Source organism: Sebastes fasciatus, chromosome 19 (genome assembly GCF_043250625.1).
Source record: "Sebastes fasciatus isolate fSebFas1 chromosome 19, fSebFas1.pri, whole genome shotgun sequence".
NCBI classification, from domain to species: Eukaryota; Metazoa; Chordata; class Actinopteri; order Perciformes; family Sebastidae; genus Sebastes; species Sebastes fasciatus.
This window is the reverse complement of record NC_133813.1, coordinates 4020025-4031994: the sequence shown is the minus strand read 5'-3', so window position 1 is coordinate 4031994 and position 11970 is coordinate 4020025. Positions and strand designations below refer to the sequence as shown.

The window sequence follows — 11970 nt, the reverse complement described above, 5'->3', positions numbered from 1 at the left end:
ATTGCTGTCTTAATTTCTGCATCTGTTTTAAATTTGTAGATGGTTTTAATGCATGGGCATCATTTTTCTACTGCATTTTTCTACAAGACAGCAATGAGTGCACAGAGACAACTACAGCTAAACTAATGCTTCTGTAAAGTGTTTGCTGGTGTTGACTAACATGTTCTTTTCCCCCTACTATAGCTGAAAGTGTTGAAATGTGACAAGCTGTGGTTTTGTCTGTGCAGGAATGAAGGATGCTGCGGAGCAGACTGTAATGTGCATGCTGTAGTTGTCTCTCTGCACTCATTGCTGTCTTAATTTCTGCATCTGTGTTTTAAATTTCTAGATGGTTTTAATGTATGTGCATCATTTTCTACTGCAGCTAAAATAATGCTTCTGTAAAATACTGTGAAATTAATTTAAAAAAAAACAGTTCAAACTGTATTTTTCATTAACAGTACAATAATGTTCATTTTACAGTAACATAAAGGCTGTGGTTTGTCTGTGCAGGGAATTGAATTAAGAGTATTTAAGGAGCAGATTGTAATGTGCATGCTGTAGTTGTCTCTGCACTCATTGCTGTCTTCATTTCTGCATCTGTGTTTTAAATTTCTACATGGTTTTAATGCATGTGCATCATAAAATAATAAATAGTGCATTAAAACAAATCAGTAAGATACTGTGAAAAATACTGTGAAATTAATAAAGTTCAAACTGTATTTTTCATTAACAGAACAAAGCTGTACATTTCAGCGACAGTATAATAATGTTAATTTTACAGTAACATAAAGAGCAACCCTGCTGCCAGTTCTTTACTGTTATTTTACTGGGACATTCTTAACAGTGCATGATTTGGGAGGAAAAAAATGCCAGCTGAGCTCTGCAAGTATCCTGGTTGTATGTCTCCTGGCGCAACGTTTGGATGCATTGGATGAGTAAAGAACTAAATGCAGAAGATTCTCTGTGCATGTGAAAGAAAAGCTCTTCTCTGTGGTTACTAGGTGAAACTCATGGAGACTGTGTGCTCCAGCGCTTTGCGGCGCAGAGACGCGATGCTTGTCCCTCTCCAGACCTCACTGTCCGGGGAGCTGCAGAGCTGAGGCGAGGAGTGATGGCTCACGTTGGTCGGACCAGAAAGAGAGGCCATCCCGGGGAAAGTGGGCTGGTAGAGGTGAGACTGCAGCCCGGAGCCGTTGGACATGTTGGACAGACCCATGGAGTTGGGTGGAGGTCCTGCACCGAGACTGCACTGAGACAGAGACTGAGCCATGGCCTGCTGGCGACCCAGAGACGGAGGCAGCTGCAGCTGAGACACTCCGGGCATCCCTGCAGTGGCCCAGCGGGTGTCGTTGGCGTGGAAGGAGCACAGACTGTCTCCCATGGCCGCTGCTGCAGCCGCTGCAGAGTTGAACTGAGACAGGCCGTGGTGGGTCGGCAGCAGAGTCCCAGGAGACCGGAACACATTGGTGGTCTTCTTGCGCTTCTTCCACTTGGCGCGTCGGTTCTGGAACCAAACCTGCAGACAGACGAGAGATGAGGAGTTATAGGAGGATGTGCATGGACAGGGCATGTTATCAGAGATGTGAATGCATATAAAAAAAGGTTGTAACATCAGTCTGTGATCATCATGATGATGTGAATTATTTTGCATGCCAAATAGTGGCAACATTTTAGAAATTAGGGAACTATTTTTCTCATTTTGCTTCAATAAATCTGTATTTTGTCATTAATATTTGTATGCGTAAATATCTAGAGTTTTTAGAGATGCTGAAATTATGTTTTTGGTTTTATTTTGGTGCAAAATACAACATTTTTAATAACATAATTTGACCCCAAATTATTTCTACTGCTTTGGGATGGAGCCATTAAAAACCATGCACTCAGATAATAAAGATAATGTTACTGCTGTGACAAACAGACTTTTTTTTATTCTGGGAGTCCTTGAGCCTTTGCAGGTTTGGTTGTGCATTTTGATTATTCTCTCTATCTCAATTCTTGGCTAACTCTTGAAAAATGTCCAAGAAATGTTCAACCTCTGGTATAACAGCTGGTTACATCTAACTAAACAAATAGTGACATTTTAGAAATTAAGGAACTATTTTTTTCACTTTGTCTCAATAAAATAAATAAATAATAAATAATAATAACATTTATTTTTCCAATAATAAAAAGGTTGTGGCATCAGTCTGTGATCATCACGATGATGTGAACCACCAACAATAAATCTGCTGCAGAAAAACACTGATTTATAGGGCTTTTTTTCAGGATCTTATCAGCTTTTAACAATGTGCCATCCTTTTTGGTCAGATTTGTGCGTAAACGTCTCCAATTAATACAAATAAATGAATAACATGTGGGTACAATTTATTTGGATTATTCTGTGCCATCCATTTAAGAAATGTGTGGTAATTTATAAATAATAGTAATAATCCACAATTAAAACTCCATTCTATATTCATTCATGGAGCTCTCCAAGTCACTGCATGTTCTACAACACTGTCCGGCACATATTTCAGAATAAAAGCCTCATGTTAACAAATGGAGGAATTCTGTCCACAGAAAAAAAACGCTTGAGGGCTTTTATTTCTAAATGAAACGTGTGGTAATTTGTAAATAATAGTAATAATCCACAATTAAAACTCTGTACTATATTCATTCACAGAGCTCTCCAAGTCACTGCATGTTCTACAACACTGTCCGGCACATATTTCAGAATAAAAGCCTTGTGTTAACAAATTAAGGAATTCGGTCCATAGAAAAAAACGCTTGAGGGCTTTTATTTCTAAATGAAAGCAGGAAGTGTTGATTTAAAAATAAGTCTTTACTTTTTTACATCTACGTAACATATTCTACAGATAGACATGGAAACTGTAGTAAAGTCTTGCTGGTATGATGTCAATATACAGTCACTAGATCACCTTCACTGTCTGTGACATATTCTACAGATGTCTAGACATGTAAACTTTATTAATGTAGCTGATATGATGTTAATATACTGTCACTAGATCACTTTCACTGTCTGTTGCTGCTGTGAGACGCAGCTGAGACGCACTGCTGACGTTGTATGTGTGTCCAGGCTGTTAGGAGGAGCGGATGTTGCATCGACAGGTCATGTTATCAGAGATGTGAGCTCACATAAAAAAGGTTGTGACATCAGTCTGTGATCATCACGATGATGTGAACCACCAACAATAAATCTGCTGCAGAAAAACACTGATTTATAGGGCTTTTTTCAGGATCTTATCAGCTTTTAACAATGTGACATCCATTTTGGTCAGATTTGTGCGTAAATGTCTCCAATTAATACAAATAAATAAATAAAATGTGGGTAAAATGTATTTTGATTAATCTCTCTATCTCAATTCTTGGCTAAGACTGAAAAACGTCCAAGAAACCTTCAACCTCTGGTATAACAGCTGGTTACATCTAAGTAAACAAATAGTGCAACATTTTAGAAATTAAGGAACTATTTTTCTCACTTTGTCTCAATAAAATAAATAAATAATAAATAATAATAACATTTATTTTTCCATTCATATTTTTATGCGTAATTATGTAGACTTTTCAGACATGCAAAATGTATGTTTTTGGTTTTATTTTGCTGCAAAATACAACATTTTAGAAATTAAGGAACTATTTTTCTCACTTTGTCTCAATAAAATAAATAAATAATAATAACATTTATTTTTTCATTTATATTTGTATGCATAATTATCTCGACTTTTCAGAGATGCAAAATTTATTTTTTTGGTTTTATTTTGCTGCAAAATACAACATTATTTGACTCTCTGCTTTGGGATGGAGCCATTAAAAACCGCACACATGCACTCCGATAATAAAGATAATGTTACTGCTGTGACAAACTGAGTTTTTTTTATTCTGGGAGTCCTTGAGCTTCTGCAGGTTTTGGTCGTCTATGATTAATGTGAAGATTTGCTTGAGAAAGTGGAGGCGCAGTAATAAGAACGACACAATCTCACTCTCTCTTTCTCCTCTCGTGTAGCCAGCCGTGAAATCCGGCCTGAAATGCATTACACTTCAGAGGAAAGAAAATGCAATTTCTCATTCTGCTTAAAAAAAAAGAGACAGAGTGTACCATCAGCATTAAGACGCACAGAGCAGCAGTGACAGGATGAATCTGGACCTGCTTCTTTATCTCAGCAGATGAGCATCATTTCACTAATTCTTATTTTATGGAGATATAGAAAACTGAATTGATCCATGCAATAATAATAAATTGATCCATGCAATAATAATAATGATTATTAGGCTATTATTTCACATGTGAGTGCCCATAGAGCATTTTGCACATTGCTATAGTTAATAAGGCGATGGTGCCATAATATTCCTACTATGGCTGATATATTTTTATGGAGTATTTGTGCAGAAATCCAGCTTATAAAATACACAGAATTTAGTCAAGCTTTCATAGTAGATTCAGGTCTGTTAAAAGGTTGTGCAGAGTTTTTAATCTGAAGACGATTATAATAAAGATGCAATCATCATTTAGTTCCCTGTAGGTTAATTACACGAGATGGACACAAAATGTGAGCCAATTCTGAATCAAGCAGAATTTAGAGGTTATATTCACCAGAAATAACAACAAAAAAATCTGCAAAACAAAATGCTGCAACAATGCATTTATTTAGCCTAAATAAAATAAAATACACAGTCAAAAACGAAAAGATGCAATCATCATTTGGTTCCCTGTAGGTTAATTACACGAGATGGACACAAAATGTGGGCCAATTCTGAATCAAGCAGAATTTAGAGGTTATAGTCACAAGAAATAGCAAAAAAACTACAAAACAAATGGTTACAACGACATATTTAGCTAAATAAAATAAAATAAAAATATACAGAAAAATACGATGATTTATTATTATTATTTTAAGTCTTAAATCTAGCAAAATGAGACGATTCGTTGCAACTAAATTACCTCGTAACGAGCGGATATCAGGCGGTAATAACTGCTGTCATGTGCATGGTGTGTATGCATGAAGCACGTGTGTAATCCACAGGGTTGCAGGTTTGAATCTCAAATCCAGACACAATCACTGCTCTTTGGCAAGGCACTCAGCATGCACAACACACACACACACACACACCAAAACGCCTGTGTGTTGAATGCTTTACTTTATAGGTTGTTGGTTCATTTATTAAAGATTCTATTAAAAATAGCATGACCTCATATAATAAACAAACACAAAAGTTTTTTTCTTTTTTTTTAAATATAAAGTAAATTGTGAGATGGAGAGTAAAATTCTGGGATATAATAAAAATGTGTATTTCATATTTTAATAGTTGTGTTTTAAATATCAGTATATTATATTATTTGTTTTGTGTTGTTTATTTGTGCTTAACTTAAATAGCTTATATTAAACCAACATTAGATGTAATTTTAGCCTATTTAACATTTTAAAAAATATTTTAGTTTATCGAGTAACATCCTACTTTTAAAACCTCAACGCCGACGGCTGAAATCAGCACATTTAATTCTACATGCATGAAAAAATAAATTTTGCTAAAGCAATTTTACTTTGATTATTGATGAGAAATGAATCATTGTTGGGGGTGCTTTTAAATAAATGTATAAATGCTCAATAATTGAACACAATAAGTCCATTTTTTTCCGGAATATATGGCCATTAATTCAATGCTTTAAATAACATATACGTTTCTTAATCTGTAAATCTGAGTTTTAGAGTCTATTTAATATATTAATGTGCAAACTACAATTTCATGAAGTGTTAAATTCAAAAACTTTAACAAGGGAGCAGCTTGAGGAATAAATGTTGGATAATCGTGTAAAATTTCTGTATATTGATCAAATAATGTTGTTGTCTGTAAAGATTCGTATCAATTAGGAGGGATTTAATTTGTATATGTATTACAGTACCGTATATTTATTACAGTACCGTGGTTATTAGCAGGTTTTTATTTTTATTTGATGTAGATATATCCATCATAAATAACATGTAAATGTCAAACGGTGCATGAGTCTCTGTGGTTTTGTGTCTGTGCATCTAAAAATGAAGATGCAAAAAGATTAAAAGCAGGCGTCCTACCTGCACCCTGGACTCCGTCTGTAATAAATAAATAAATAAATGTACAAATTTCCAATAATTTAACACAATAAATTGATTTTTTTCAGACACAAAATAAGGAATAAAAGGTTGCTGCTAGGAGGGATTTAATTTGTATATTTATTACAGTATCGTGGTTATTAGCAGGTTTTTTTTTTTTTTTTAATGGACTTTTTACGCGGATTTATTCAGTTCTATAGCTCATATATTTGATGCTGCTTTAGATATCTCCATCTTAAATAACATGTCATTTTTTAAATTATTATTATTATAATATTAGATTTACTTATTTTTCTGTTTTTTTTTGGTCCTTTCCTTTTTTTTATTCCTTATTTTATTTTTATTTTTATTTTTATTTTTAGAGTACCATTAAAAAGACTGAGCAAAAAAAAAAAATAACATGTAAATGTCAAACGGTGCATGAGTCTCTGGGGTTTTGTGTCTGTGCATCAATAAATCTGCTGCAGAAAAACACTGATTTAGGATTTTTTTTTTATGTTTTTGGTTTTATTTTGCTGCAAAATAATACATTTTTTAACTATTTTTCTCACTCTTTTTAATTTGTATATTTATTACAGTATCGTGGTTATTAGCAGGTTTTTATTTTGAGTATTTATTTTATAGTTCTATAGCTCATATTTGATGTAGATATATGCATCTTAAATAACATGTCAAATGTCAAACAATGCATGATTCTCTGTGTTTTTTGTCTCATGCATCTAAACATGAAGATGCAAACAGATGAAAAGCATGCGTCCTACCTGCACTCTGCTCTCCGTCAGTCCGATCCTCAGAGCCAGTTCCTCTCGCATGAAGATATCTGGGTAGTGCGTCTTGGCGAAGCTCCTCTCCAGCTCGTTGAGCTGCGCAGGAGTGAACCGGGTCCGGTGTCGCTTCTGTTTCTGACTCTGACTCTGACTCTGGCTCTGCTGGCCTCCTCCTCCTGCAGACTGGTTGTTTGGGTTGTTGTTCTGCTGCTTCTCCTGCTGCTCTTTGCTGTTGACCTGCACGGTGTTGGATCCTCCACCGCTGCTGATCTCATCACCGGGGAGCATCGTGGAGCCTTCCACTCCGTCCGGACCTCCGAGCTCTCCAGAGAGTCCTGGATCAGGTCCTCCTCCACCGAGCCTGCATTTCAGAGCCTCTCTGTGACCCAGAAGCTCTGCAGCATCCTTCATCCCTGTATGCACAGACAAACCACATGCATGGTCACATTTCAACAGTAAACACTTTCGGCTATAGGAGGAAAAAAAACATTAGAAGCATTATATTTTAGCTGCAGTAGAAAATGATGCACATGCATTAAAACCATCTAGAAATTTAAAACACAGATAAAGAAATTAAGACAGCAATGAGTGCACATAGACCACTGCAGCATGCACATTACAATCTGCACGGCATCCTTCATCCCTGCACAGACAAACCACTTATTTTCTGCATCTGTGTTTTAAATTTCTACATGGTTTTAATACTAAAATATAATGCTTCTGTAAAGTGTTTGCTGGTGTTGATTAACATGTTCTCTCAGCTACAGGAGGGGGGAAAAAACATGTTAGTCAACACCAGCAAACACTTTACAGAAGCATTATATTTTAGCTGCTGCAGAAAATGATGCACATGCATTAAAACACTCTAGAAATTTAAAACACAGATGCAGAAATTAAGACAGCAATGAGTGCACAAGCTGTGGTTTGTTTGTGCAGGGATGAAGGATGCTGCGGAGCAGATTGTAATGTGCATGTTGTAGTTGTCTCTGTGCACTCATTGCTGTCTTAATCTGTGTTTTAAATTTCTAGATGGTTTTAATGCATGTGCATCATTTTCATTTTCAAGCATTATTATTTTAGCTGCTGCAGAAAATGATGCACATGCATTAAAACCATCTAGAAAGTAAAGAACTGGCAGCAGGGTTGCCTTTATGTTACCGTAAAATTAACATTATTATACTGTCGCTGAAATTTATAGCTTTGTACTGTTAATGAAAAATACAGTTTGAACTTTATTAATTTCACAGTATTTTACAGTTAATTTACTGTTTAAAGATACATTTAATAGCTGTTTTTCACCTTTCTTTTACATTATCTTACTGATTTGTTTTAATGCACTATTTAGGTTGTACAATGTACAAGCCTCACATGTGCAGATCAGGTCCCAGAATTAAATAAATACTGCATGAAACTGCATTAATACTGTTGAAATCCTGCTGTAAATTAACAGCAATTGTTTAGTCACATTTCAACAGTAAACACTTTCAGCTATAGGAGGGGAAAAAGAACATGTTAGTCAAACACTTTACAGAAGCATTATATTTTAGCTGCAGTATAAAAATGATGCACATGCATTAAAAACCATGTAGAAATTTAAAACGATGCAAAAGATGCAGAAATAAAAACAGCAATGAGTGCAGAGAGACAACTACAGCATGCACATTACAATCTGCTCCTTAAATACTCTTAATTCAATTCGATCACAGCGATATCTTAGGAAATTGTTAAATCAAATTACGCAGTAATATAATAATAATAATAATTACTTTTCCAATGAATTAAGCGAGTTTAGTTCACTTCAGTCACATTAAGATAATATAAGAAGCAAATTGACAATTTTCAGAGCTTGATTTGAAGATTAGAAGTGCCTCCAGCTTACAGTAGAGTTGAAGACCGGAGTTTGGTGATGATAACTCACCGAGGCGAGCATCCAGGAGGTCGGCATGAGAGAGCATTGCGCACCGCTCCAGGGCAAAAAAAAAATCTCTATGACTTTAACCTATTTAAGAAATATATATAGCCTAAATGAAAGCAAATTCGGTTTGTGGTTAAAAGGGAGGTTCGTTGCATTATAATGTAGTTTAGAGAAATGGGGAGGCGCTTAACAACGGAATGAACCCATGAGCTTCTCCAAACGAGGACCAATCACAGCTGAAGCCTGAGCTATGTCAGCTGCAGACCTCCAGCACCATACCACCACCTCCACCTCCTCCTCCTCCTCCACCACCATCCTCCTCCTCCTCCACCTTCCTCCACTCTCCTCCTCCTCTACTCCTCCTCCTCCACCACCTTCCTCCTCCTCCATCCTCTCACATCCACCCTCCTCATCCTCCATCCTCCTTTTCCTCCTCCTCCTCCTCCACCACCTCCTCCATCCATCCTCCATCCTCCTTTTCCTCCTCCTCCTCCATCCTCTCACATCCACCCTCCATCTTCCTTCTCCATCCTCTCACATCCACCCTCCTCATCCTCCATCCTCCTCCTCCACCCTCATCCTCCATCTTCCTCCTCCTCCTCCATCCTCCTCCATCATCTCATAACCACCCTCCTCATCCTCCATCCTCCAACCTCCTCCACCCTCCATCCTGCTCCTCCATCCTCTCACATCCACCCTCCTCCCTCCTCCTCCTCCTCCTCCTCCTCCTCCTCCTCCTCCTCCTCCTCCTCCTCCATCCTCTCACATCCACCCTCCTCCATCCTTCTCCTTCTCCTCCTCCTCCTCCTCCACCCTCCTCCTCCTCCATCCTCCATCCTCCTCCATTCTCTCACATCCACAACTTCATTCCTCCTCATTCCTGTAATTGGCTTTGATTTCTCCTCCAAATTACATCCAATAAAATAACCTGATTTAATATCTGTGTGAAAGCTTCGACCCATTTCAAGAAATGTTGGATCACCACAATATTTGTTTAATTGTGCATGCTGTTCTGTTTTTATAGTACACGAACATGGAGTTATTCATATGAGGAGGCTGCATTAACACATCCCATACTGGCTAATATAACACCTTGAATATATATTATTTCTTTATGTAATATATTATTTCTTTAAATTAATATTGTCTCTAGGTGGAGGCTTCAGATAAACCCAGCGTTTTTTTTGTTTGTTTTTTGCCTCTTCCAGCACTGTATATTATTCATTTATTTTTTTGTTATGTTGTATAGTCTTAAATTGTGTAAAACAAATAAACAAATATGAACTTGAGAATATGAAACTGCATTTATTATCATTATTCTTTTTTTTTTTAAGTCTCCATGATGATATTGTCGACCTCTTTAAATGCCTCTTGGAGACCAAGTGAACCTCTTCTAATATCCTCTGATTTCCCAGTCAGCCAAAACAACAAACTTTATATAATTCTAACCACCAGGCTCATTTTCAAGGCCATTAGGCTTTTTATGTAATTAGTGGAGAATCTATACGCCTTTTATTGCAAATATCAGAGTATAAATTAGAGGTAATTTACTAGTATTTAGGCCTGACTGTCAAAGAAAGGGAGGGACTTGGTATAAATGATGTGTGAGCAAATTAATGGAGGGGAGTTCAACATGATGCTGTGGATGATAAAGGGACACAGTTAATACACCTGAATAGATAGATGGGCAAACACCTAATCATGTTTACAACACGTGGAGATTGTAAACTCTTTATTCCTGATTTTTTTTTTTTTATATAATCTGTCTAAATTATTTATTCTCAAAGAGAGACAAGAAAAAAATAAGGAGCTCATTTTGTCCCTGAATAAACCACCACCACCACCATTAGACTCAATTAGCACAACTAAAGGGTCCTTTTTTTTATGCACACCAAAAATCAGACATGCTTTAGACAGATGTCTGGTCGTTTTGTGAAAGAGAGGAGCAGGTTTTATTTATTATGTGCTTGGAAAGAAAAGTGGCACAAAGGAGGCGTCCGAGCGTGAAACCTGCAGGCTCGTTTGGCTTCTTTTCTTTTCTTCATCCATCCATCCAGGCTTCAATCGCTTCTGCTCATCTTTTATTTGTCTGCAATCTGGTGGCACCAACAGCATGCAGACTGGGATGGATGCATGGATGGATGGATGCATGGATGGATGGAGAGGAGTCGAGTCTCTTTCGGATGCATCCTGGATGTGGACGCGTCTTTTATTCCAAGGAGGAAAAAGAAGAAGATGTTGGAGATATTTCTCATCGAGGCTCTAATTCTTTTTAGAAGCTGGACTTTCAATGGAAATACGCGTCTTTAATTCAAAATATTTAATTTTTTGTTTTTTGGATATAGCCCAGCATATGTAATTTATTTTATAGAATTATTAAGACGTTATTGCTGTTCGTATTTAATAATTACGCACAGATTACGCACAGCTTTTTTCTTAGTGCGCTTATACGGATCATTTAAAATCATCACATGATGGACTGCGCGCTTCATTTTACGACTTTTCAATAGCTCAGTGCTTTTATAGCTGCACAAACAAAAAGTGAATGACTCCTCTCGTGACAGCAGGTCATATTTAACCTAAAACAACCAGACAGAGAGAAGAGATGTCAGGAGGAAGAGGGAGATATTTGTTCTGTGGAAGGGCTGAAAAAAACACCCAAAATAAATATTATCTTTTCTGATATTTTTTTCATGGTGAATTATTGTTTTTTTTCCTCATATAAATTTGTGATTGCTGCTACAATTTATTTAGATTGAATCTTGCAAGATTTCATGCTTTATTTGGACAATTTATTAAATGCATTGGAGACTTAAAAACAAGCTATTATTATTGTTTTTGGGGTTTTATATTTATAAGCATTTTTTTCATGGTGAATTATTGTTGTTTTTTTCCCTCAAATAAATACGTTTGTGATTGCTGCTACAATTTATTTAGATTGCAAGATGTCATGCTTTATTTGAACAATTTATTCAATGCATTGGAGACTTAAACACAAGTTATTGGTATTGTTTTTGGGGTTTAATATTTATAAGCATTTTTTCATGGTGAAATATAGTTTTTTTTCCCCTAAATAAATACGTTTGTGATTGCTGCTACAATTTATTTAGATTGCAAGATTTCATGCTTTATTTGGAAAATAAAACAACAATTTATTCAATGCATTGGAGGCTTAAACACAAGTTATTATTATTATTATTGTTTTTTCTGGGGGGGGGGG

General features: G+C 36.3%; 1 protein-coding gene across 4 annotated transcripts; it reads right to left on the bottom strand.

Moving 5' to 3' along the window:
• Positions 1–406: 406 nt before the first annotated feature.
• otpa (orthopedia homeobox a) lies at positions 407–8995 on the bottom strand. 4 transcript variants are annotated; one of them, XM_074617175.1, is made up of 4 exons: positions 8715–8995; positions 6830–7248; positions 6051–6068; positions 407–1498 (listed from the first exon to the last, which is right to left on the bottom strand). In XM_074617175.1, exons 1-4 carry the CDS (start codon positions 8788–8790, stop codon positions 980–982), a joined length of 1032 nt encoding a protein of 343 aa, XP_074473276.1. In that variant the 5' UTR covers positions 8791–8995; the 3' UTR covers positions 407–979. The 4 variants fall into 4 exon arrangements, with proteins under 4 accessions (XP_074473276.1, XP_074473279.1, XP_074473278.1 ...); XM_074617178.1 differs by having other exon boundaries at positions 8754–8995; XM_074617177.1 differs by lacking the exon at positions 6051–6068 and having other exon boundaries at positions 8715–8991.
• Between the last annotated feature and the right edge of the window lie 2975 nt (positions 8996–11970).